General features: G+C 56.8%; 2 protein-coding genes across 6 annotated transcripts in view; one reads left to right on the top strand and one right to left on the bottom strand.

Annotated features, from left to right (window-relative positions):
* Positions 1-1,560: 1,560 nt before the first annotated feature.
* Positions 1,561-13,637, top strand: STK25 (serine/threonine kinase 25). Of its 3 annotated transcripts, none has more exons than XM_047721648.1 (12): positions 1,561-1,709; positions 2,107-2,229; positions 7,748-7,978; positions 8,779-8,835; positions 9,375-9,483; positions 10,034-10,191; positions 10,278-10,463; positions 10,766-10,911; positions 11,090-11,204; positions 11,388-11,459; positions 12,932-13,068; positions 13,213-13,637. In XM_047721648.1, the coding sequence occupies exons 2-12, from the start codon at positions 2,200-2,202 to the stop codon at positions 13,250-13,252; spliced, it is 1,281 nt and encodes a 426-aa protein (XP_047577604.1). In that variant the 5' UTR covers positions 1,561-1,709; positions 2,107-2,199; the 3' UTR covers positions 13,253-13,637. The 3 variants fall into 3 exon arrangements, with proteins under 3 accessions (XP_047577604.1, XP_047577605.1, XP_047577603.1); XM_047721647.1 differs by having other exon boundaries at positions 1,611-1,771; XM_047721649.1 differs by lacking the exon at positions 10,278-10,463 and having other exon boundaries at positions 1,609-1,771.
* A 135-nt stretch (positions 13,638-13,772) lies between these two features.
* The window catches only part of FARP2 (FERM, ARH/RhoGEF and pleckstrin domain protein 2), a 108,771-nt gene continuing 96,253 nt past the window's right edge, over positions 13,773-26,290 (bottom strand). For all 3 annotated transcript variants that reach the window (XM_047721643.1, XM_047721645.1, XM_047721646.1), the window contains 9 exons: positions 21,763-21,831; positions 21,047-21,136; positions 17,693-17,713; positions 17,410-17,492; positions 16,425-16,543; positions 15,773-15,933; positions 14,785-14,892; positions 14,442-14,593; positions 13,773-14,264 (listed from right to left, as the gene is read on the bottom strand). In XM_047721643.1, the coding sequence (XP_047577599.1) occupies positions 14,156-14,264; positions 14,442-14,593; positions 14,785-14,892; positions 15,773-15,933; positions 16,425-16,543; positions 17,410-17,492; positions 17,693-17,713; positions 21,047-21,136; positions 21,763-21,831 (912 nt within the window). In that variant the 3' untranslated portion in view covers positions 13,773-14,155. The remainder of the gene's footprint in view (positions 14,265-14,441; positions 14,594-14,784; positions 14,893-15,772; positions 15,934-16,424; positions 16,544-17,409; positions 17,493-17,692; positions 17,714-21,046; positions 21,137-21,762; positions 21,832-26,290) is intronic.

Here is a 26,290-nt window from a genome sequence, read left to right as displayed (position 1 = left end):
AGAGAGAGAGAGAGAGAACATGCAAGCATGAGTAGGGGGAGGGGTAAAGGGAGAGAATCCATGACCCATGAGATCATGACCTGAGCTGAAACCAAGGGTCACATGCTTAACCAATTGAGCCACCCAGGTGCCCCCTGGAATAATGTTTTTTTTTTCCTAAAAAAAAAAAGATTTTATTAATTATTTATTTGATAGAGAGATAGAGCACAAGCGAGGCAGGGGCGTGGGGTGGGGGGAGGGGAGGGAGGAGTGGCAGAGGGAGGCTTGATCCCAGGACACAGGGATTATGACTTGAGCAAATGGTGGATGCTTCACCAACTGAGCTGCCCAGGCACCCCTGGCATAATGCTTTCAAGGTTCATGTAACATGGTCAGAACTTAATTCCTTTTCAATTTCCTTTTTTTCCTCCTTTAAATTGTGATATAATACATATAACATAAAACCTACCATTTTAACAGTTTTTAATTTTTTAAAAAGATTTTATTTGTCAGAGAGAGAGAGAGAGAGAGAGAGAGAGAGATGGCACAAGCAGGGGGAGCTGCAGGCAGAGCGAGAAGCAGACACCCCACCGAGCAAGGAGCCCCAAGTGGGCTCCATCCCAGGAGCCTGGGATCATAACCCAGACAGAAAGGCAGAGGCTTGATTGACTGAGCCACCCAGGTGTCCCCCATCTTAACAGTTCTCAGTACATTTGCACAGTTGTGCAACCAATCTTCACAACTCTTTGTCTTGCCAAACAGAAACTGTGTCCGTTAAACATTAACTCCCCATTTCCCCTCCCGCAGATCCTGAGGCCCACCATATATACTCTCTATCTTCATAATTTTGGCTTCTTTAGGGACTTCATATATGTGCTACCATACAATATTTTCCCTTCTGTATCTGGCTTGCTGCACTTAGCGTGACGTTCTCTAGGTTCGCCTATGTTACAGCAGGTGTCAGAATGTCCTTCCTTTTGCGGGCTGAACAGTAGTCCGTGGCTAGTGTGCCCCACATTGTTTCTCAGTCAGTCCCTCCAGAGATACTTGGGTGGCCCAACTGGCCACAGTCTACAGAATAGGGCATCACCAAATGCCCTCCATGGTAGAGCAGAGGAGGGAGAGAGAGGGGAGTAAGGAGAGGATGAAGAGCAGAGGGAGGGGAGGTGGATGGAAGGTACCAGGACGGAGGACAGAAAGGGGGTGGGGGTAAGGGGAGGGAAGGGCAGATGGGGATGCAGGGTACTGGGAGGGAGGACGAAGCGGGAGTGGGAGGGGGATGGAGGCAGGTGGGGAAGGGGGGGCGAGGGTAGAACAGGAGGAGGAGGGCGGGAAGGGGAGGGAGGAGGGGTAGGGGCACGCACCGCGCTGGGCGGCCCCAACCCTAGGCTGCTCGGCCCCCACCTGGCCCCGCCTCCAGGCGCGCCCCTCCCCACGGCCTGCTGGGAGACGTGGTCTAGAGCCCTCAGGAAGCCCGACTCGGAGTCCCAGAGAGCCCCGCGACACCGCCCTGCCCCGAGGTTTAGCGGGAGTTGTAGTCCAGCGCCGGCAGAAACCCGAACCCGGAGCGAGCGGTGGGACTCGGTGTCCCAGAGAACCCCGCACCAAGTTACGTCATCGCGCACCGCTCTTGCGGTGGACGCCGCTGGGCTTTCTCCGGCCGCCGCCGCCACTGCCGCTGCTTCGCGGGCTAGAGGGCCCGGGCGTCCCCGGGCGAGAGGAGGCTGCGGGTGGGAGCCTTCGCGGGCACTGAGGAGCGGGCCGGGGGAGGCCGGGATGGAGCCCCCCGGAGGTGGGCGCGCTGCCGGGTGGGCCCGCGCCTGGGGCGGTTGAGGAGGGGGCCGGGCGGTGGGAGAGGGTCGGGCAGTAGGTACCGTGGGGCGGGTGGATGGTGCTGAAGGACCCTGGGCGGGGTTGGTGGGGGGGCCGGGGGCGGGGTTCGGGTGGGGTAGGGCGCTGGGGGCGGGGCTCAGCCGTAGCTGGCGTCGGGGGCCCGGGCACGCGGCCCTGGGTGGGGCACAGCGGGCTCGGTGGGTGAGGCCCTCAAGGGGCGAGATGGGTGGGGGTGCCTGGCCAGGGGAAGCCCCGTGCGTCCCAGTGGAACGTGGAGCGGGCCTGCTTTTCCAGTTGACTGAAGCGAGGAAGCCGGGTTCCAGAGTCTCCAGGCGGGACCTCGGGGCGTCCTGGGGCCGCCACGGATGGTCTGAGGGCATCGCAGACATGGCTCACCTCAGGGGATTTGCCAACCAGGTAAGAACTGGGTTTCTGGGGAGCGAGGGGCCCTCCCGAACTCACAGAGACCGGAGCACTGGCCAGCGTTTGTGTCACTAAGGGGTGTCTCTCCTGAAACTCATCCTGGGGTTTCCAAAGCGCGGGGGCCCGCAAAGGAGAGGGGCGAAAGGGCAGACGTTGGTCGGGACCCGGGTGATGCACATCCCCAGGCCGGGGAGCCGTCAGGGGGGCACAGACTTGTGGAAGCAGCTCCCGTGGAGGACCGTGGAGTGCCTGCGGAGCCTTATCTCAGGCACAGGTCTGGGCCGCTGGGGCGGGACTCCTTGGGAACATGGTTCTTCCCATTGGGAGGGTCTTGGAAGGTCGGGGTCCACACTAGACCATGTGACTGGACCAAGGTGGCCACATTTGGCTGGGGCAGAGGCTGGGGGGACTCCTTGTGAACAGGCAGGCAGGAGGAGCTGGGATGTGACTGAGTAGCGTTATGCGGAGCCAAGAGTCTCCCTTGAGGGGGATGAGAGTGCTGCTGGGAAGAACCTGTGTCACCTGGGCTGGAAGTCTTTTTTTTTTTTTTTAAGATTTTTTATTTATTTATTTGACAGAGATCACAAGTAGGCAGAAAGGCAGGCAGAGAGGAAGGGAAGCAGACTCCCTGCCGAGGAGAGAGCCCGATGCGGGCCTCGATGAGGGGCTCGATCCCAGGACCCTGAGATTATGACCTGAGCCGAAGGCAGCAGCTTAACCCACTGAGCCACCCAGGCGCCCCCTGGGCTGGAAGTCTTGCAGGGGTGGTGGTGGGGGAAGGTGCCTGCTGTGTGTTGTTTCTGATTGATCATTCCTGCCCTTCCCCACCCCGAGCCTCCTGGAGGTGTGGCCTTACATGTTAACCTGCTGACCCCGGGGGCCTTCTGTGGTGTGCCCTGAGTGTGCCTGGAGCTAGCACCTGCTGCTGGTGGTGGGAGGGGTAGGGTCGGGGCGGCCAGCATGGGGGCTGGTCACTGTGCCCCTCCTGTTACTTTGAAACAAGCGTAAGCTGAGGCTGACGGGAAGTTGAGGAAACCACTCTGACAGCCGGGTTTTCTTCCGTGCTTGGCTCTGTTCTCCTTGAAGAGTTGTCTTGGGCAAGGTTTAGGCATACTGCTGGGGTTGGGATGGTCAGCACCCTTCGCTTCCCTCTGAATGCTGAATGCGGGGGTGGGGGTGGCGGGGGACTGGGACGAGGGAGGAACAGGAGGCCTATGGACCGGAATTGGGGGAAGAGGAGCCAGAGAGGGGCTCAGCTCCAGACCCAGGGTTGAGCAGGGCATCCTGGACCAGCACATGGGAACCGGGCCTTGCTGACCCATGCTCAGCAAAGCTAGCAAGTTCTTTGTTCGTTTTGACACTGGTGTCTGGTAAACCACATGCCTGTGACACTGGAGGAAAGTCGGCCTCCAGCTTGTTTTTGAGAGCGTAGGACAGGGTTGGCACCCGGGACTCAGCCTAGTCCTGGTTCTGGTGAGTGACAGGAGCTGCGGGGAAGGCACCTGGGGAGGAAGTGGGGCATGTGCTGAGTGACTTTGTCAAGCCCCACCTTGTAACTCCCACCACTATTGTTCCCACCTCCACACGATGCCACGCGACTACGTGTCATGGGCTCTGGGATTTATTTCCATACTTCAGATGCAAAGGTGCTGACTAGAAAAGAGAATTGAGTTGGAAAAAAAAAAAAACTCACTTACATGACACTTAAGCATCCAGGACACATTAATAGGGCGTTAGAGTCCATCACTCCTTGTGCTAATAAGCCTTTTACGTGTTTTATCTTCTGTAATTCCTCCAGCACCCTTATCACACAGGGGCTCTTGTTAACCTAGATTTAAAAACTTGATGCTTAGAAATGTTCGTTGGCTAAAAAGTGATAGATTGAGGCTTCAAATCCAAGTCTGTGTGGGGCTGAAGCTCTCAGTTGTCCCGTAATCAGATGGCAGGATCTGTCTTTAAGGCTTCATTTCTTCTGGAAGTGGAACAGAAATATCCTTTACCATTCTTATTTTCCTCCTTGGAATACAGGAAGAAAAAAAATGCTGTGGGAGTAGTTCCCGTGGGTCCCAGGATGAGAAATCGGAGCTGTGAGCCACATCTGTCCCTGTGGGCCGATGGTGCTTGGTGTCAGGGCTGGGCGGCCGGGTCACACCTGCTGCGGGGGTGTAGGCGGGAGGAGCTGGGGAAGGGACCCCAGGGGAGGGAAGCCTTCTGTCCTTTCAGAGGGCAGTAGGCTCAGCCTCTTTCAGTGACGGGAAGCCTGGTTTTCTCTGGAGGCAGTGGTCATTGTGGCTGTGTTGGTCCTGCTTCCCCACAGGCTGTGCTCCCGCCACAGTCGTCTCCCCTCTGCCTTGCTAGTTCATGCCCTGCCCGCGGGGCCAGAATGGCTGCAGGTGTCCTGGCACCATGGCTGCCCCACCTGTCGGGTGCTGTCTGGGAATGGCTTCGCTCCCTTCATTTTGTGGGGTGACATGAACAGCAGACTTGCTGCCAGGTGGTGGCCCCAGACCTAGAAAAAGGCCTAGAAAAGCAGCCCAGATCCAGGAGCTGCCTGCCTTTCCTTCCTGCTGGAGCTGCAAACACAAGGACCCTGTGGTATCCTTGTGTGAGGGTCCTAGACAGGGGTATTCCTGTCACGCTGTCTGCTGAGCTGACTGGCCTACAGTGGTGGAGACTCCAGGAGGGTGAGAATTGGGGGCTGGGGCCTGGAACTCTGACTGCAGGTTTTCTGTGTTCTCCCAGGTGAGTGGAGGTATGAGTGCCTCATCGGGGGGTTTCCCTGGTCGGGTTGCTGTGGTGGGTCAGACAGACACACCTTCAGACCTGCGTGGGGACTGACGTGGTGTTCTCAGCAGGGGTGTGGGGGGCAGGGGACCCTGAGGAGCTGGGGGTGCTCTGGGGCTTGTCGGTGCTGCTGGGTGTCAGCCCTGCCTTCCCCAGCTCTTCTCCGAGGCCGCCTTAAGGAGAGGGACTTTCTCTCCAGCGACAGAGGACACTGTCACGGCATCAGATGTACTGGAGTTATTGGGCATTGCTCTTGGGGTGTCCCATGGGGCTGTGGCAGCCTGTCTGACTCTGGCGTGGTGGACTGCACTCCGGGGGCGGGGGTGGGGCACTTAGTAGGCGCTGATGGCTGAGCAAACTGAAGGAACCTTTGGGAAGGTGGGAAGGGGCTGTGTGGGCCTCAGGGACTATGTCCTGGACCACATTTCCCTGAGAAGCCTGGGACTGAGCATGGGATGGTGAGCTCCTCCCACCGAAGGCAGAGATGGCTCTGCCTTGGCAGGAAGGTGTGTTTGTGCTGACTGCCAACTGGCAGCCCATGGTCCTGGAGCTGATGGCTACCCCCCTGCTAGGCCTCTCTCTTGAGTTGGGTGAGTTCTGATCTTGTGATCTCACCCCATGCACACCATCAAGACCACTGAGCAGCTGTGACTCGCAGCCGCAGGCCTGGCGTGCTCCGGTTTCCTTCAGAGCATGTGCAGCAGGAGCGGAGCTGCCCGGCAGCTGGGCACGAGGGACCTGAGTGGCTCGGCTCTCTGTGTCCCTCTGAAGCCTGCAGCTGTGGCTCTGAGGACTCGCCAGAGCTTGGCCACATACATCCGCTGCACCTTGTCCGCCGTGTGCACTGACTTGGGACTGGGCTGCTGGTCCCAGTGAGGACCTGAGGACAGCCACGTTCCGTAACTGGCTGGGCCTGGCTGAGCCTGGCTGAGCCCTCAGTGCTGATGAGGCATGCTGAGCTGGGATTTGTTTTCCTTTTATGCCTCAGCTTTCTAGATTGGCACCAAGACGCCCCCTTGTTGATAGGTGCTTGGGGATGTGGGGACGGAGCCAACTCTCTGTGAGTCTAAGTCCCTGGGCCCGGGGAAGCCCTTTCTGCCCCTGTCTGGACAAGACACTAGGCCCTACCCTCACCTCTGCCCCAGGCCCCAATCCCCTGCTTGGGTCCCAGGGCTTCCAGCCCCATCTCGTCTCTCTGGTACTGTGCCGACTGACTCTGACTCTGAAAACATAGTGGCTCGGTGTTCTCAGGAGCCTAGGGAGCCATGTGGGCAGGGGCTGGGGGCCCCCTAGGGTGTTGCCTTCCTGCATGGAGCCCCCACGTTGAGCCATCTCAGCCAATGGATGGGCGCCCCTCTGTTGGCTGTGTCCTGTTGCTCAGACAGCTGGGCGCCCTCTGTCCCAGCCACTCAGCACCCCTCAGACCTTGTTGGAATTTCAGCCCTGGGACTGTGCAGTCTTCTGGGATGCTTGTACATCCCGGATTCAGCATTCAGGAGAGCATTGGTCTTCAGCTCTGTGCTGGTGTCAGCGTGTAGCAGTCCTGAGGACTGATCGGGGGCGAGAAAGGGAGCCCTTCCTGGGGGTGTGGCTTGCAGGTGTTCAGGGAAAACTCGGATAATGTGTGCTGGGTTTTCTGTTTTAATTCATAGACTTTGTTGTTTGAGTCTTCTGGGCTCACAGGAGAGTGAGCGAGCACTGCCCATTCCTCCCCCTCCCCCTGAGGATCTCCACCTGCTACTAACATCTCAAGGCTTGCTTTATTTTATTTTTTTTTAAAGATTTTATTTATTTATTTGACAGAGAGAGATCACAGTAGTCAGAGAAGCAGGCAGAGAGAGAGAGGAGGAAGCAGGCTTCCTGCTGAGCAGAGAGCCCGATGCAGGGCTCGATTCCAGAACCCTGGGATCATGACCTGAGCCAAAGGCAGAGGCTTAACCCACTGAGCCACCCAGGCACCCCTTATTTTATTTTTTTAAAAGGTTGTATGTATTTATTTGACAGCACAAGTAAGGGGAGTGTGAGAGGGAGAAGCAGGCTCCCTGCTCGGCAGGGAGCATGACTTGGGGCTCCATCCCAGGACCCTGGGATCATGACCTGAGTCGAAGGCAGACCAACTGAGCCACCCAGGCACCCCTTGAGGCTTACTTTAGTGTGGCATGTTTGTTACAAGGGAAGAGGCAGCACAGGTCTGTTCTTACTAACTAGGCCTGTGGTTCATGAGAGACGCTCTTGCTGTTGTCCCCACTGTTTCCCACTGTTGCATGGGATGGCCTGGCTGTCCCTGCTGTCACACTGGATGGCCTCGCTGTCCCCGCGGTTGCATGGGACAGCCTTATTGTCCCCGCTGTCATAGGGGATGGCCTTGCTGCCGTCCCCACTGTTACACGGGATGGCCTCACTGTCCCCGCTGTCATACGGGATGGCCTCTCTGTCCCCATGTCCCTTTACATGTGTTGTGCCTCACTTGGTCCTCCCCATGTGTGGGCCCTTTACGGTCCTCCTACCTCTCCATGCCCTGAGCCCTTGCCCAGGGCCCGGGCTGCTCTGCTCTCAGAGGATCTTGTCCTTTGTGTGGAGGGTACATTTAGTTTTTCTGAACAAAAAGAGATAAAAGAAGAAAGGAGAAGAGAACATGGGTGATTTCCCTGGCTCCTCGTTTTGGGGATGGTCACCTTGGCTTGTCCTGCCACCCCCTTGACCGGCTGCCCACCACATGTCCCCACAGCACTCGCGCGTGGACCCTGAGGAGCTCTTCACCAAGCTGGACCGTATCGGCAAGGGCTCCTTTGGGGAGGTGTACAAGGGCATTGACAACCGCACCAAGGAGGTGGTGGCCATCAAAATCATCGACCTGGAGGAGGCCGAGGACGAGATCGAGGACATTCAGCAGGAAATCACCGTGCTCAGCCAGTGTGACAGCCCGTACATCACCCGCTACTTTGGCTCCTACCTGAAGGTGCCTGGTGGGCGGGCTTGCTCTGTGCTGGGCCTGCTTAGGTGGAGGCTGGGGACAGCCAACCCTGGCCCAGCCTGCGTCTGGAGGGCTAGAGTGATAATGCCCAGTGTTCCGTGTGGTTGGAGCTGGGGGGCCCCTGGAAGCCCCTATACCTGCTCAGAAGGCCTTGGTTGGGTCTGCCCCTGCTGCTGGGGAACAGTGGGGTGGAGAGGCCTGGTCTGAAAGGTGAGGGACTGCAGCAGTTGAACATAGGCCCAACTTCACAGTGGAGTGGGTCACCCAAAAACAGCTGCCCCAAGGGCCAGGTGGGCATGTGGGATGTGAGTGGGGTCTGGTTAGCTGTGAAGGGGCCATGGTGACCTACCCCCTGGCTGTGGGCATCTCCAGGGCCGGGGCAGCCCCCATGGGACAGTGTCTGGGAAGCCTTGCCAGGGTCACTCTAGGTTCCCTGCAGCCGGAGCCCAGGGGAGTGCCAGCTTCTGGGGGTCCTGCTCAGGGGGAAGGGGGATGCTTGGGGTGCAGGTACGTGGAGGCCGAGTGCTGACTGGGCCTGCCATTTTCCTGGTCTGGTTTTTGATGGGGGGTTGGCATAGTGGACTTGGCCACTGGTCCATCTGCAAAGTGGTTGCATTGGGGGTTTGATGGGAGGGGAGCTGAATGGGGCTGGTGGGGCCCTTTTGTGGGCTGGAGGGGCTGGAGGGCCAAGTCACCGCTGCTGGGGAGTGTGTGTCCTGGGGGCCTGGCCCTGCTGTCCCGCTTTGTTCTTTGCCCTGTGCTGACAGGTGTTTCTCTGATCCCAGAGCACGAAGCTGTGGATCATCATGGAGTATCTGGGCGGCGGTTCTGCGTTGGACCTGGTGAGGTGTAGGCCGCAACGGTGGGCAGCAGCGGGCAGCTTGCCGTGGGCAGGAGCAGACAGAAGAAGGTTGCTGTGGGGCTGTCCTGGCAGCACTGCCAGACCACTGGGGACCCCCGGCTGCCTCTCCCTTGCTGTCCTGGTGTAGTACGTGTTGGTTAGGAGCCATTTAAGGCCAAACACAAACTGTTATTGGCAGTCCCTTTCTGCTGAGGGGGTCCTGTGCCTGTGGGATGCAGGCGAGTGGGGGCCCCCAGGCAGACAGGCCCAGCAGTGTGGCCGGGACCGCTTTTGCAAGAAAGAAGAAAGCAGGGTACGCGCTCTCGAGTCTCCCCTGCTCCCACCTGGCTCAGTGTGTGAGGCTTCTTCTCGTCCAGGAGTTTTTCAGGGAACGGGAGGTCCCTGCTATCCGCAGGGTAGCCCCTCCCTAGGTAGAGAGGGGGTCGAGTTAGGGCCCTGGCAGTGGGTCTGGAGGGGCATGGAAGGAAGGGCTAGTCTGTGTTTGGGGGTGCCTGAGGTCCTGCCACACCTCCTCTGCAGCTCAAACCTGGCCCCCTGGAGGAGACCTACATCGCCACCATCCTGCGGGAGATCCTGAAGGGCCTGGACTACTTGCACTCGGAGCGCAAGATCCACCGAGACATCAAAGGTCCCTGTGACCCCCCCCCCCCCGACCCTAGAAGTGCCAGGGTGGGAGGTGGCAAGTAGCCGTGAGGCGGTGCATCCGGGGCTGCTGGGGGCCTGGGACCCTGTGGCTTGACGCTGCTTGTGTCAGAAACTGAGCAGTTCTGTCGAATAGACAGTAGTCGCCTGTCCCAGTGCGGGGCCAATGCTAACTTTGCAACCTTGTCAGTAAGGACAGTCCTTCCCGTGGTCCCGCATCTGAGTGTCTGCCCCACCCTGGGAGCCAGCCCTGCTAAGCCGGGGAGGCTGTGGGGAGCGTGAGGCCAAGGGTCAAGAGTTCCCTCTGCCTGTCGTGCTGTGGCTCTGCTCTCGGGGTTTGTCATGAGACACTGGGGCCCCCTGGGCCTGCAGCTACCCACCCGGGTCTCTGGCCCGCTGGCTGGAGAGGAAAGCTCAGGTCCCTGAAATGGACGAGCTGGTGTCCCCAGGTGGCAGTGTGCTTCCTCGGGCAGCTGTGTGCAGGGTGGGGCCCGGCACGGGGTTGAGGATGACACCCGCTGTCCTGTGTTGAGCAGCTGCCAACGTGCTGCTCTCAGAGCAGGGTGACGTGAAGCTGGCGGACTTTGGGGTGGCAGGGCAGCTCACGGACACGCAGATCAAGAGGAACACATTTGTGGGCACCCCTTTCTGGATGGCACCCGAGGTCATCAAGCAGTCGGCCTATGACTTCAAGGTGGGCATGGTGGCAGGGAGGAGAGTGGCTGTGGCACAGCCTGGGGAACCTCCAGCAGCCATGGTCCTGTGTGGGTCTCTGTCCAGGCTGACATCTGGTCGCTGGGGATCACAGCAATTGAGCTGGCCAAGGGCGAGCCTCCGAACTCTGACCTCCACCCCATGCGCGTCCTGTTCCTGATCCCTAAGAACAGCCCGCCCACCCTGGAGGGCCACCATAGCAAGCCCTTCAAGGAGTTTGTGGAGGCCTGCCTCAACAAAGACCCCCGATTCGTAAGCCCTGGCTCTTGGGGTGGGCTGGGAGGGGCCTGAGCTGCTCTGAAACCCAGACCCTTCCCTGGGCCAGGTCCCCCCCCCCCCCCGCCCTAAGCCCTTCCTGATCCAGGTGGGACCTGCCAGGAGCTAGCTCTAGAGAAGCTTGTGGAGTGGGTACACCAGGGGATGGAAGGCGTGTCCCCCCCCGCCCAGTTGCCTCTTCCCACCAGGTGCCCCGGGGAGCAGGGAGCCCTGGGGCCCGAAGGCAGAGAGCTCCAATGTCCCTGACACCCAGTGACCTGTGTCCTTCCACCCTGCAGCGGCCCACTGCCAAGGAGCTCCTGAAGCACAAGTTTCTCGCACGCTACACCAAGAAGACCTCCTTCCTCACCGAGCTCATCGACCGCTACAAGCGCTGGAAGTCAGAGGGGCACGGCGAGGAGTCCAGCTCCGAGGACTCAGACATGTAGGGGCCCTGTGGACGGGGCACAGCCTCATGGTCACGGGCCCCTGAAGCCCAAGCGGGCCTATGTAGCATTTAGGGCCGTGAGGTTGCCTCCAAAATAAATGGGAGGCTCAAGAAGGTGTGGGACTTGGGACCCTCAGCCCCGAGGACCCTCACAGCCCTTTGTCTTCTGCTCCAGTGATGCAGATGCTGAGGACGGAGAGCAGGGCCCCATCTGGACGTTCCCCCCCACCATCCGGCCAAGCCCGCACAGCAAACTGCACAAGGGGACTGCCCTGCATGGCCCCCAAAAGGTCTGACCTGGCCAGGGCGGGTGGGGGAGCTGCTTCAGGGGTGGCAGATAGCCTGGGGTGGGTGCTTCCCCAGGCTTTGCCTTGTAAGGAGCACAGAAATGTGGGGGTGGGAGCACACCTGCCCCCTGGGAGCATGCACTCTTCTCTGCCCTGCTCACCCTGCCCTTGGCCTTGACCTTGCAGTCAGCGGAGCCTGTCAAGAGGCAGCCGAGGTCCCAGTGCCTATCCACGCTGGTCCGGCCTGTCTTTGGAGAGGTGAGGGCCAGACACTTTCCGCACGGTGTTAACATGAGGTGTATGATGAGGGGTGCTGACCAGCTGCCACTGTTGGGGGTGGTTTCCAGGCCCCTCGGAGCCCACTGGGGTTGGACCAGGATCTGGGGGCCAGACTTTCTAAGCAAAGGAGAAGTGGCTGGGACAAAGGACCTTTATATGATCTTTCTGCGTTCTCAGTCCGCTGGGGTCCTTGAACAAAATTAGTGTTCTGTAACCTTTTATTCTGAATTGCAAACAGAGGGACTGGTCACCTGTTTAGAGAGCCTGGGAGGCTTAGGTCTCAGTGATGGGGGTCCATCCCAGGGCAGGGAGGCCTCAAGAGTGACTCCCCAGTGGTCCTGTCACTCTACATGTCACCTGCTGATGAGTGGTAATACCCCAGGAATACGATGCAGCCAGGTACCCCCACACCCTGGTCGTGGGCCTGGTTCCCACCCTAGGTGACAGCAACACTCAGAGCCCAGGGAGAGAGGACTTGATGCTGAGAGGTTTTCTGAGGAAAGTGGCAGAGTGGGAGGTTACAGGCAGGAGAGCACCCACCCAGGGAGGAGGTTGGAGAGGAGCTGGCAGCAAGAGAGGGCCTGTCACAGGGGCTAGGCAGCAGGAGCTTGTGGAGCTCAGCTGGACCATGTCCCCACAGGGGCAGCGAGGCCAGAGGTGGCGATTGTCACAAGGGCCACGAGCACCCTAGGCTGCTCTGAGTGGATGGAGTGGGCCTTGAGGGACTTGGGGGTGGGGTGGGGCGTGGGCTGTGGGAGCTCCTGCCCAGTGTGTGCTGGTGTGTCCTTGGGGAAGTTGGGGGGACAGCGTGGCTGCATCTGGCTTGCCAAGTGCACCCCCTGTGGCTCCTGATTCTGTGGACTGGGACTGCTGTCAAGGCTGGCAGAGGGGTTTCCTGGGAGAAACAGGCTTTTCCCCTTTTGTTTCTGTGAGGGGTGTGGCGGGAGCACGGGGCTGGCCTGTTTCTGCCTGCTATCTGCCAGGTCTGAAGGAAGGCAGGCATCCTCCATCTAAGGGTCGGGATGTTGTGGTCTGGCCGTGTTGGGCACTTGGGGTTTCTGGGCTGTTTTCGCAAGTCCTCTGGACCTGAGCCATGGGCTTCTGTGACCCTCGGTTGGGAGGAAGCCATGTGGTTTGCTTGGCCCACAGCTGCCTAGGAGGCTGCTAGAGACCCTTCTTGACAACCAAGACCTGATATTGCCTGGAGCGTGGGGGCAGGGCAGCACCTGCCTTTCCTGGATGCCCCAGGCCCTGGCTACAGGCTCTGGGCTGCCGGGACCCAGCCCATCCTAGCTTTGTGGGGAAGGACCACTCTGGTCTCTGGTACAGGTGCCGGGCCCCAGGGAGGGGCTGGGGAGCCTGCGGCGCAGGCCTCCTGGGAGCGCCTCCCCACTAAGGGCCCCGTGCTCCTGCGGGAGCTCACAGTGAGGTGCCTGGGGGTCTGTCTGCAGCTCAAGGAGAAGCACAAGCAGAGCGGCGGGGGTGTGGGGGCGCTGGAGGAGCTGGAGAACGCCTTCAGCCTGGCTGAGGAGTCCTGCCCCGGTATCTCGGACAAGCTGATGGCTCACCTGGTGGAGCGGGTGCAGAGGTGAGGCCCAGGGCACTTGCTGTGGCTGTCACACCGGAGACCAGGCTGTATGGATCTCTCCCCCTAGGCCCGCCCATGCAGCTGCCCACTGCCCTGCTGGCCGTGCATCCAGCCTGCGCTCCAGGCCAGGATTCTTCTCCGCAGGTTTTCGCACAACAGAAACCACCTGACGTCCACCCGCTGAAGGGTGCTGCTGCTTGAGCACGGGGAGGAAGGTCTGACTTGGAACCCCTGTGCTGCTGCGACCACCATCATCCCTCCCCTCCGCCCCGGACTGAGGAGTGGGGACTGTTGGCCCGTCTGCCTTCTCCCCTGCCCGGAGGCCCCAGTGGCCAAGCCGGTTGGTCATAGATGGGCCTTGTGGTGTTGATCAGGTACCGTGTCTCCAAAGTACTCAAGTCAGCCAGAACTGGGGTGTTGGTTTTTTTTTTTTGTTTTTTGTTTTTTTTTTCTAAAAGAAAATGAACTTCCTTGCTTCCCTAAATATTCTGAGGTTAAGATGTTAGTTTTCATAGAACATTGAGAGGCTCCTGCCACTTTCAATAAAGACCCGGATTGGAGAGATGCTGGCCATGGGTGGGGCCTGTTCCTGGCTTTTGTGTCCTAGTGCTAGTACGCGGTGACCGCGGGGACAGGCCCTTTATCCAGCAGCGCATGCACATTACACGAGCGACGAACAGCGCGTCCGTGTACTTGAGTTTGTTAGGAAACGCTGGGAACTGATGAACTGGAGGCCCGTGGGGGACTCGACTTCCACTTCCCTAGAGGTCTGTGGGGCAGGCGCCAGAGTGGCTTCTACCGGGCACGTATGCAGCACGATTCACAGGGTCCTGCTCTGGGCCAGTCCTCAAAAGGCGCTGCCCGGCGAGGAGGAAGGGTGGGGTAGTGCTGGGCTTGGTCTCCACCCTGAGCTGGGCCTGCGGTTTCACATGTATGTGCCATCCTCCGGGTGCCCCCCCCCCCCCGCCCCTCCCAGAGGTCATTGTGAGGCTCCCTCCCTCATCCTACACTGGGGATGCTGTGACATGGAGTATGTGGTGAATCAGCTCTGCTTCCTCGGCTCTGTCCTCGTTGGGCAGGATGGCCTTCACGCCTCTTCCTCAGGTTGCCTGGCCCTCCCAGGTGAGCTGCCGGCTCTCTCGATCACCTCCATCCACCTGGAGATGAGGTCGGACCAGAAGCTCCCAAGATGTTCACTTGGGAGTCAAGGGATGCTCCGATCATACCCATGGCCTTGAGCTCAAGGTTCCTCCCAAGAACAGCCCCAAACATGGAGTGAATGGGACAAAGCCAGGACTAGCGAAAACCCTAGAAGCCATGCTCAGCAGCTGCCTCAGGGAACCCTGGGGGATGCCCACAGACCCCAGAATTACCTTCCAAACGTGTACTTGCTCTCTGCTCGGAAGAAGTAGACATGGGATTTGAACTGGAGCTTGAAGACGTGCTCCTTATGGACACCATCAGCCTCCTTGGGGACGCTCACGCTGTAGCCCAGCAACGGGAGGCTGGCCAGGGGGTAGTCGTCCTGCAAGGGGGCATGTGGCTCAGCAGCAGCTGTCCCCACCCCCTGCCCTGTCCTGATGGCTGGCTACCCCTACGCGGGGTGGGGGGCCTGGGGAGCCCTGAGGGCACGGGTCAAGGAGCTGAAAGAATGTGTGGCAAGCGGGGCTCGCTGTCCGCCGGGGGCACGGGCACAGTCCTGTTGAACACCCTTACCTGATGAGTTTTGTAGAAGAACAAACAGAAATTGGTAAAGACCACCCAGAGCTTCTGCCAGCCATTACTGTTCTTGAATTTTCTTAGCAGATACCCCGAAAGCTGATTCTGCAGGAAAATAAAAAGCTGCTGGCCCCGGTCCGTGTCCTAGGACTCCGCCCTGAGTAGCACCTGCTCCCCAGAAGGCACATTCACCCCTCTGGCCTTTTTCACTGAAGTCCCAGACTTCGCTTCTCTGGGTTCGGCCGCACCCTCCACATGCTCTGGGTCTGTTGGCCTGTTTAATCCTCTAACGGAAGAAGGTTTACAAATCTGGAGAATGAATTCCAACCACTAAGGAGAAGGTCACTACATTTCTCTTCCCTATTTACAATAACTCCGGCCATGACCATCACAGACCATCACACACATGAAGCCAAGGAGACGTGGCTCTGATGAGGCACCCCAGCTCCTGGCCCTGAGCATGGCGTCCATGTGGGCAGGGCAGGAGTGCACTGCCCCTCGGCCCGGTGTTGTGAGGAGGCTGGAGTCCTGACCCAGGGATGGCCACCCTTTGGCCAGTGACCTCTCTCTCCTTAGAGCCCTCCCTGTGGGGCAAGACACAGGGCCTGTGTCAGGGCTGATGCTGGGGATAGTGGAGGGGGGCGGTGAGGGGGCTGTCCCTGGGGGCTTTGGCACCCGGTGCTGCTGCTCCTGGCCCAGGTGTGAAGGGAATTCAGAAACCACTCTGAGTGGGAGGCAGCCTGAGAGCTGAAGGGCTGGAGTCCAGAGCAGCCACTCAGAGGCGATGGAGGGGAGGCGGCAGCCCTGATGGGACGGTCAGCTCGCAGCCCCCTGGCCTCCCAGGCCGCTCTGCTGGAGGGGACTTGCTAACTGGCTTCTGGCCCAAGGGGACAGAGCAGGAGACTGTGCTGGCGTGGGAGTCCCCCACCACCCCAAGCCCTCCCCATCAGCTGGCATGAGCAGGGGGAGCCCAGAGCAGCTGCACCTCGACCGCCGCGCTGTGGTCAGCTCTGGACACACTGGTGTTTCGGTACCAGCACACGCGCACCGTGGTGTTGGCCCAGGGCTGCCCCTGGCCTTCCAGGGAGCCGCGGGAGCTGCGTGCATCCTCAGACTCCTGCTCCGGAGAGACCTCCTCCATGCATCCTGGGGGAGGAGGCCGCTGTCAGAGGAGATAGGAGCAGGGGGCGAGTAGGGCCAGGGGTGCCCTTGGACTGGGGCTCTGCAGGGGGGTGGGGCCTTGGGAACCAGGGAGCCCTAGGGCCCAGGTCAGCAGCAGGCAGCAAGACCATACGATGCTTCTGCTAGGAGGGCTCACGGTCCTTCCCCACCTCAGGGGGACCCAGAACCTTACTTGTGGAGAGAGCATGTGGGCTAGCAGGAGGCCTGTGACCAAGAAAACGGACTTGTAGGGGCACCTGGGTGGCTCAGTCAGAGGATCCAACTCTGGTTCAGGTCATGATCTCAGGGTCGTGAGGTTGAGCCCCATGTTGGGCTCTGCTCAGCAGGGAGTCTGCTTTTCCCTTTACCCTTCCCCTCCTCCCCATTCGCGTGCTCCAAAAAAAAAAAATTCTTTTTTTTTGTCGAGAAGCTTAAATGCAAAGGGCGGTTCTTCAGACAACTTGGCCAGAACTCACTGGAGGGCGGTGAGCACACCACGCTGCCTGGCAACACCAGGGACTGGCCACTCCTGCTCTTGGCTGCGTCGATGGCGGTGTTCAGGTCACATATCCACTTTTCCTTTTCCAGGCGAGTGCTGGGGAGAGGGGTGAGGCTCAGAGCTGGCTCAGCTGGGCCACCAGGGGCTCCTAGCTGTGCCCCCTTCTCAGCAAGACATAAGGTTGGACTGCACGTTCCTGTGAGCCCCGGGGGTTGTTGGGAGTGCTGCTGGGGGGCCAAACCTGCATCCCCTGGGGAGCTGCTGGGGGTGGGAGAGGAGGGAAGGCAACCAATCAGCACCAGAACAGGGGCTTCTGTAAGAAGCGTGCATTCCCGAAACGACTTTCGAGTCTGGTGCTGAGATCCAGGGTTGGTTGCTGGTTCCTGTCTGGCTGCGCAGGCTGCTGGGGGTGCAAGTGTCCTGTGCCTGCTGCCGTCAGCCGGGACATCAGTCAGGACACCGCAGGGTGGGAGCTGAGAGCCAGCTGCCCACCCAGGAAAAGGAAAGCCTCTGCTCGGGGAGGTGCTGGGGACCCCGGCTCCCACAGGGGAGAGACTGAGCCACTTGTTCACCGTTGGGCTCAGGCCTCCTCCCCACCTGAGAGGAGATTTGAGAAAAGCCCTGCTCTGGGGATGCAGGTGAGATGGGCCTGGTCTTGAGGGAGCCTCCGTGCGCATGCTTAGGGGAGGCAGCCCATCCGTGTGGGCTGCCATGGGTGGGGGGCCATGCACGGAGGCTTGGTGGGGGGCAGCTCAATAGCACCATGGCCACTCGGTGGGGACATTTTCAGTGGTCATAAGCTCCCCACCCAAGGAGAAGCTACTCCCCTGGTCCCATAACAAGTGGGGCTCGAGGGGGCACACACCCTATGACTGACACTCTCAACTCTGGGAGGACCCCAGATCATGACCGGGAAGCCCCCACCCTGGGGCCCAGTCGAGGCAGACGAGGAAAGCTCGTACCTGGCTGCCACCACGACTGTTTTCTGAGCTGCACAAATGGTGAAGCAGTGGGGAACAGACCGTTCGTGCTCACCTTCCTCTACCTGTGGCAGGAGAAGAGGCAAAGTTCTGGAGCGTGCGCAGGGCGGGTGGGACCCCTGCTTGCAGCACGACGCGGGCTAGTGGAAGCCCTGCGCTGGTCTACGTCGACTACAAGGGGCTACAGGAGCACGGGGGGGCCCGCGCCATGGCACCTGCCCCCCAGGTGGGTGAGCTGTGGGCCACAGGGCACCCAACTACTCACCGGTGGGTCCAGCACTATTAGCTGAAAGTCAAGCACAGGAAAAAATATTGAGCATTTTCATTATTAAAAGGGGAGTTGGACAATTCACTTTGTAAACCTGGTACCCAAACCTAACAGTTTCTATTTAGTATCTTTTTCTATCTAGTATCTATTTCTGTTTAGTATCTCATTATGGATAATTGCCGCCTGGACTGTCCGAGCCTGCGAAAGTAATCTCTCCACCCATCATGGAGCTCAAACTCATAACCCCAAGATCAAAAGTTGCATACTCCACTTACTGAGCCAGCCAGGAGCCCTCAAAGAAAGGGAAATTGAGGGAGCCCTCATCACATGACCTTTGGTCTCTATGACGGGGAAGATTAAACTCTGTATGGAGCACAAGCTTGGTGAAGAAATGGCAATAAATTCAATAAATGAAAAAAAAAAGTTTCAAAGAGAAACTTCCACGACTGATCTCAGTTGTAAGTGACTGAACTAACTCCCCAATAAAATAACCACCTGACCCAGCCCAAAGTATAGACAGGAAGTTGTCCTGGGACTGAGTGAGGTTCTCCAAAAGCAAGGCTGTTTCAGCCCTGTCCTTGGGTCCACGGGGAAGGGGTGGACATCTTGACATGCTGCACACGCCTTTGCTAAGATCCTACGTGTGATTTGTGGTAATAGCTCTTCGAAAGAAACAGGAGGAAGCTGTAAATGCAACCGAGGTCCTCTCTCCAAAGCCAAGAGCTATCACCCTTACATCTGCATTCAGGTTGAGGGCTGGCTGGGCCCCGGGGTTGGCCAGTCGCAGACAGTCCCAGGATGGACAGTGAGCCTGTGTGGGGCCCAGGAAATGCCCATCGCTAGGCCTCATGGGACACAAGCTCTGAAAAGGGCCCAGGAGCAGTGGCCAGTAGAAAAGGTTGACGTTCGTCCTTCCTAACCCTAGTTAGCATGTAGATGCAATGCAAATATGTGCTGGTTTTTGAAGGAATTTGTCCAAATGATTCCTAAGTTTATTTTGAAGAATTAAATACTTGAGAACAACAAAGCACTTTTTAAAAAGGAGGATAAATAAGGGACACACTTATTCACCTACATAGCAACTCTTCCCCAGAACACGTGGATCGGAAGAATGTGCTTATGTAGGCACAGAGAGATGGAACAGAAGGCCCAGGAGGAACCCCAGGTGAGAAGGTGGCAATTGTCTCCACGAGGACAGCAGCTGCACCAATGGGAAGAAAGCCGCGTGGCCCAGTCCAGCCTCACTCAAGGGGACATGCGGAGACTATTTATGCAGTGAGAACAATGAAACTATAAATGTGTCAGAAAAAAAAAGTGCCAGTGTGATCTTGGCGTGGGGAAGGACTTTGCAGTCTGCACCCCAAACAGAAACCCTGAAGGAGCAGATGGACAGACAGGATGACAGAGATGCCTGACTTCTCTTCCTCAACAGGTATTGTCAGGCCCTCTGTGCCAGATGCTGTCCCAGGAGTAAGACAAACTGTCTGTCCAGTGGAGTTTCAATTCGATAAGAGAAAACCAAACTGCAGGAAAAATAAAAGGGAATTACGAATTGGAGGAAGGATCTGGGATCCCTAAGAGCAGGCCAGTGTCTAAAAACATGCTACAAAAAGAGACCAGAGTGACAGACACACCTGGGCGCCACCCCAGGGGGTGGCCCCAGACTCTAGGGGATACGTACGGACTCTGTCAGCCTCACTGACCGTCCAAGGGCCAGTGGCACCCCCCAAGTGGCCCAGGTGAGGGGTGAGCACCCCATTGTCCCCCGCAGGCTGTGGGAAGACAGGTTCAGATGCACTGAGCTGGAAGGCTGGGTGGTGCAGTTGCCTAAGTGATGTACGGTCCAATTCAGGGCCTCAAAAGCCGGTGCACCCCCTGCTCAAAAAGCATGTTGTAGGCATAGATAGGGAGGTGTCAAAAGACAGCCAGTGGTGGTCTAATTCTGAAAAACGAAATGGAGCCAAAATGTCCAGTGCAGGGTGACAGGAAAACTGGCCTCCTGCTTGCCTGTCTACCGTTCTTCTCCATGAACTCAGTCCCGAGCCTTGGTTACAAGCTCAGGAGACCCCAGGGACGAACCACTGCAGCTGCCAGGAAGGTCGAGCTCCCTCCAAAGACCGGAGGGTGTGTTGCAAGCTGCCCACAGTGCGGATTACTGGGTGGCGTGGTCATGAGTGATTCTTACTGTGTACAGTCCGTTTCTCCGATGATGAAAGTCCATTTTTAAAAGTAAACTTTAGAACAGATGGGAAGTGCTTCCAGTGATTGCAAATGTCATTCAAACAGGCCCTTTCTTGCTGAGGGCCAAGAGAGCTGAACCAAACGTTAGAGACATCTGGCTCAGATACCCAGTGGAAAGAGGGACAGTGCCAAGGACCATGGAGGACCGAGAACGGAAGGCACCCTTGAAGAAGAGGGTGGAAACTGAGACAGACTGGCCAAGTGTAACAGAGCAGAGTGGGGTCCAGCCCCTCACCTGTGGACATGTGGGCCAGGGGTTCCCTGTTGTGACATGGTCTGTACCAACAGTACATCTCTATGGCAAAAACCTGAACTTGGCCTCCTGTGTTTACTATTCCCAAGGATGGGTTCCAGGCTGAATGCAGGTCTACACTCAAGGGCAAGTGGAGAGAGTGTCTATGTGTGTGTAGGGGTCTCTCCGGGACCGTCAAGCAGGGTCTTCATTAGGCCACGAAAAACAATGAGCACAAAGGGTAAGGCTGAGGAGTAGCATCACATTAAAATGAAGGGCCTGTCAGTGACACACAGTGTCTTGCTATGTTGAACCTGTGATGGGGACGTGGACATGTGACAGGCATGTGGTGTGGATAGAGGGCTTGCTGTGCAGCAGGATCACCAGTGGCCCAGGCCTGCTACAGTGGCGCACAGGTGAACGTGACCTTTCCCCGGGGCTGGCTCCCACCTCGTGGAGGGAAGACACAAGCCCAGCCCCGAACTGCAGCCAGCAGGCTTGTCCATGGCTGTGCTGTCCTCCCGTTCTGAAGGTGTGCATGTGCATGTGCATGTGCGTGAAACAAGGTAGGATAACGGGAAGGGAACACAGGTACCAGCAGGAGAAGAGCTACAAGCACGAGAAGAAAGGCTCTGCAGTCTTTAGAACAAGTGGGTCAGGTCTCTCTCTCAGAAGCTGTGTCAGCTCCATCCCATGAGCACCCAACTCGGGTCTTTCTCTGTGCCTCCCCGGGCTGGAGGGGGGGTGGCAGGTGGGTCTGGGCAGGAGGCAGACACAGGACTGAAGCCCATCCTTAGGGGCTGAGGCTGCAGGCAGAGCCCGTGGCCCACCAAGGACGCAGCCATGACAGCCCGTGAGCACGGCGTGCGAGCACTCACCAGCATGCCGCGGAGGGGAAGGCGGCCCCGGATCCGGAAGTGGCTGCTGCCCGTGACCCCTTTGCTTGTGTACAGCAGCATATCTGAGAACTGAGACCAGTGGCTTTATTACACAGAAGTTTAAAAACAAGGGACAAGTTTCAATGTCTAGTAGTCACTGGTTTCAGCTTAGGTTTGTGATCTCAGGGTCAGGAGGTGGAGCCCCATGCCAGCTTCTGCGCCCAGGCTGGTGTCCGCTCAAGTTTCTCTCTCCCTCTCCCTCTGCCCCTCCCCTCTGTGTTTCCTCTCTCAGTGATTTTGGCAGGTGGTACCTAGTAACCACGTGAGTCAGGTTTCTCGGGCCAGCGTCCAGTGCCCACCAGCTGGAGGCAGTGGGGAGTCCTGGCTGGTCTTCCGGTCACCCCTCGGCCAGGATGGCTCAGGCTGGAGCCGACTAAGTGGTGCAAGGCAGGAAGTTGATCAACGGAACTCACTGGAAGGGCCCTGGTTCTCTGAGGCAAAGCCAGTGCTCAGTGTGGCATCCCTGCAGCAACGGGGACTTGGGCTTTGCTATCTTCTGGCTTTCTGAGGGTCCTGCACACAGGCACCCAGAAGACCCAGTGGGAAGGCCCCTTGCTGGGAGTGTTTGCTGCCGGCCCGGCTCCTGTCTGACTTGGGGCGGCTCGCCTGGGCCACAGCACCGGCCGCCCTAACAGAACCACACGCTTTCCACCTACCAGGAAAAACATCCTCTGCTGGAGGCCCTTCTTGGTGAGCTTGTGAAGGCAGCCCTCACGGATGAACTCCTGTGAGAGAGAGATGAGGTCCTCTGGTGCCAGTCCCTGGCCACCTCCATGGGTGTGGTGCTGGCGGGCTGCGGGCCAGGCTGATGTCACCCTTTATGCTTTCTTGAGTGCATCTCCGGCCCTTCGACAGCACCCTACTGCCCAGGACCCTCCACGTGTTTCCAGCCTCTGCCCTCCCGCCTGCTTCCTTTGGTCACCCGGGCCAGTCTCTAGACCGTCTGCTGAGCATCAGTGGCCCCATCTCGCCACAGGCTGGCAACGCTGAAGGCCCTCACGGAAAGGTTGCTGGGCTCCTGGAAGGCTCAGGCATAGAGATATCTGAGTTCAGCTTTGAGAAAAACTGGGCCAGAGCAGCTGGAGAACAGCAGGGAGGAGGATGGAACACCTGGTTCTCAGCAAACATTGGCAGGTGGTTAGCGTCCACTGCCCCCCGAGCACTGGCACAGGCAGAGAGGGTTCCCAATACCACAAGGGCTTTCCCACCTAAGGTGATGGGACACTGGTGGGGCTAGAACTCCAGGAGGAGCTGGAAGTGCTACATGTCCTGGGTGGTCCTTCCATAGAGGGACAGGGGAGGGTTCTGCCTCTCCCCCCAGGGCCTGATCGTACCCCCAGGACTTGGGGACACACCTCACACTTTACCATCCGTGTTGGAGGGCCACCGCCCAGGCCCGCACAGTTACCTCTCAGGCCCCTAACTGCCCTTGCCAATGGCGGGAAGTATCAGTCCTGGTGATTCCGAAGAATTCCAGCTTGAACAATTTCCGGATACTGGCCCATCTGTTGATCCTTGCAGATAACTAGGAGCATGAGCTTCACACCCTGAGAACTTGCCAGAAGACCCCAGCCCTCAAATGGACTGAGAACTTCATAGCAGCCTCATGGACGAAATGGAGATGAGGAGGGCGGGCCTGGCAGGGTGCCAGCACTGAGTAGCCGGCTGGGCCTGACTCTGAGCTCGAGGCTTCTGTGGCTGCCACATCAGAGCCACTTTCCCCACCCTCTTTGGCCAAAGGGAAGACCGTAGCCCCTGGCTCTTCCAGCAGCCGCAAACCCTATTTGTGTGGGTTCCTGCCCTCACGAAGCCAGCTCCACCACCTGACACCCCACCGAGACTCAAGCACCAGCGTGTCCCAGGCTGTGAGTGCTCTTCCCTCCAACCTCGCCCCCCCGCAGGCTGTGGGCCTGCCCTTGGCAGCACCTGTATTCTGCCTCATCTAGACATTTCCCAGTTCTTACCCTTTGATGCCTCGTTATCAACTTTCTTCCTAGTTAACAACCCTTGTTCTCAAATTCCTCTGCTCACATAACTAGCGTGGTTTCTATCTTTGACCGACACACATATTTAACAAGGAGACCGAGAGCCCTGGTCATGCAGCTCAGACCTTGGAGAGAGTTCAGCTAAAAACAACTGTGGCAGTGAGAGTTTGCCTCCCAACTACTTCATGCAAGGCTCTGGGCCAAGCAGCAGACATTAGTCCCCTTGTTGCCCCAAGACCCTCTGTGTCACAGAGGTGGAGCAACCTGCCCAGGCCACACAGTCCACCCCGACCCCTGCTCTATGGCTACTCTCCTTACCCCTCAGTGACAATTCCCAGGGGCCACCATCTCTAACACACTGGGAGGGGCCCTGGGAGAAACCACCTGCATCGACTGCCCTGCCCACCCCCAGGGCCCCCAGCCAGCAGCTCCACGCAGAGCCCCGTGGTCAAGGAGGGAAAGGAACCGGAGCTGTCCTGGCCCCCAACCAAAGCCCCAACTCCAGGAGGTCAGGACCTTCCAGTACATTGTACTATAGATCATTTCTTTGAGCTTGTGATCTCACGTTCTCTGTACCTTCTACCAAGGCTAACACAGAAACATGACTTACACAGTCACTCTCTAATACATGTATGTTTGTGCTGACACAGGAAACCTCATGCAACCCTTAAACAGGGTGTCTTCTGTTGACAGTAGTAAGTTCAAAAAGGCATCAGTGACAAAGTAAGCAGCATAGACATGTAGAACCACAGAGTAGGATTGAGAGTTCAAAAATTAAACTGGCACATCTGAGTCTATGGACAGTCCAACAAATAGCCACATGGGGAAAAAAGGAGGTTGGACCCCTACCTCACCCCACACATAAATGAACTACAAAGGGATCAAATCTAAATGTAAAAGCTGAAACACAGGATGTTTCTAGAAGAGAACACAAGGTAAACTGTCATATTGTGGACTGGGGAGTGGTGTCTCATCTGTCACATCCAAAGCACAAGCAACCCAAGAGGTAAATTTGACTTCATAAAAATAATTTTAAAAACCTAACCCTTGTGTGCTGTAAATGATACCACAGAAAAAGTGAAACACCCCACAAAATGAGAGGACATGTCTGCAAATCCTATTCTGCTAAGCTTCTGGGGTCCAGAATAGATAAAGACTCTTACACCTCAACAGCAAAAAGACAATCCAGTGAAAAGGTGGGCAAAGGGTCTGAATAGGCATTTCTCCAAAGAAGGCACATAAGTGGCCAATGAACACATGACAGGAAACTTGACATTAGCCATGTGAGAAATGGAAATCACAACCACAATGAGATCCCATTACGTACCACCGTGATGGCTAGAAGCACAAAGATAAGATATGGAGAAACCAGAACCCTCACGCGTTCCTGGGCGGAATGTGAAATTGCCCGGTGACTTTGGAAAACCAGTGGTTTCTCAAAATGTGAAACAGTTACCATGTGACCCAGCAGTTCCACTGGTAGGTATCCACCCAGGAGAACTGCAAGCACATGTTCACCCAAGGATACAAACGTGCACAAATGTTCACAGCAGCATTATTCACAATCAGCACAAAAGGGAAGCAGCCCCAGTGTGCCGCAGCAGATGGACGGAGACACAGGCTATGGTGTGTGCAAAGAATAGAGCTGATGTGGTCAGCGAAAGGAGGTGCACTGACCGGAACCCAGCAAACATGGTCCTCAGCGAAAGCAGCCAGACACAAAAGGCAACACACTGATTCCCTTCACAGGAAATGTCCAGGAGTGGCAAAGCCATTGGATGTGGATTAGCAGTTGGCATAGAGTGGGGAGGGGGTGGGGAGTGGCTTAACAGGTACAGCTTTTCTTTTTGGGGGGATGAAAATGTCCTGGAATTACGAGTGATGATGGCACAACCTTATGGATACGCTAGAGACCGCTGGACTGCGCCGTGACTTCTGTGGTCTGTGACTTGGGTCTCAATTACATGCAATGAAGTGAAAAAGAATAAGGCCCGAGGCATCACAATCCCAGAGTTCAAGCTGTACCACAAAGCTGCAGTCATCAAAACAGTGTGGTATGGCCGCAACAACAGACACACAGATCAATGGAACACAATGGAAAACACAGAAATAAACCCACGATTATATGATCAATTAATCTCCGGCAATGGAAGCAAGAATATGCAATGGGAAAAAGGAGGTCTCTTCAACAATGGTGTTGGGAAAACTGGACAGCCACATGCAAAAGAATGAAACTGGACCACTTTCTCACACCACACAGAAAAATAAAAATGTATTAAAGACCTAAATGTGAGACCATAAAAATCCTAGAGGAAAATAGACTGTAACTTCTCAGGCATCAGCCTTAGCAACATCTTTCTAGCTGTCTCTCTTGACGCAAGGGAAACAAAAGCAAAAACAGGCTATCGGGATCACATCAAAAAAAGTTTTTGCACAACAGAGGAAACAATCAACAAAACACAAAGGTAAACTACTGAAATGGAGAAGGTATTTGCAAATGCCATGTCTGATACAGGGTTAGTGTCAAAATGTATAAAGAACTTACACATCTCAACACCCCAAAACAAAATAATCCGATAAAAATGGCCAGAAGACATGAACAGACATTTCTCTAAGGAAGACCTACAGACGGCCGACAGACACATGGAAAGATGCTCAACATCACTTGTCGTGATGCAAAGGGAAATGCAAATGGAAACCACAATGAGATATTGCATCACACCTGTTAGGACGACTTTACAACACAAGAAGGAAAGTGTTGTGAGGTTGTGAAGAAAAAAGAGCCCTCATGCACTGTTGGCAGGAATGCAAACGGGTGCAGCCATTCTAGAAAACAGTATGGAGGGCCCTCAAAAAATTAAAATAGAATTACCACATGATCCACTGATCACACTACTGGGCATTTACCCAAAGAAAAAGAAAACACTAATTTGAAAAGACATACACACCCCTGTGTTGATAGCAGCATTATTTACGATAGCAAAGACGTGGAAGCATCCCGAGTATCCATCCGCAGATGAATGGATAAGGAAGGTGTGGTGTAAAGTGTGTAAGTGTAAAGTGTGGTGTAAAGGTGTGGTGTGGCCATAAAAAAGAATGAAATCTTGCTGTTTGCATCAACATGGATGGATCTAGAGAGTATGGTATCAAGTGAAATATACCAGCCAGAGAAAGACAAATACCATATGATTTCTCATAT

Source organism: Lutra lutra, chromosome 3, assembly GCF_902655055.1.
Source record: "Lutra lutra chromosome 3, mLutLut1.2, whole genome shotgun sequence".
NCBI lineage: Eukaryota > Metazoa > Chordata > Mammalia > Carnivora > Mustelidae > Lutra > Lutra lutra.
This window is presented reverse-complemented; position numbering and strand designations above follow the sequence as displayed.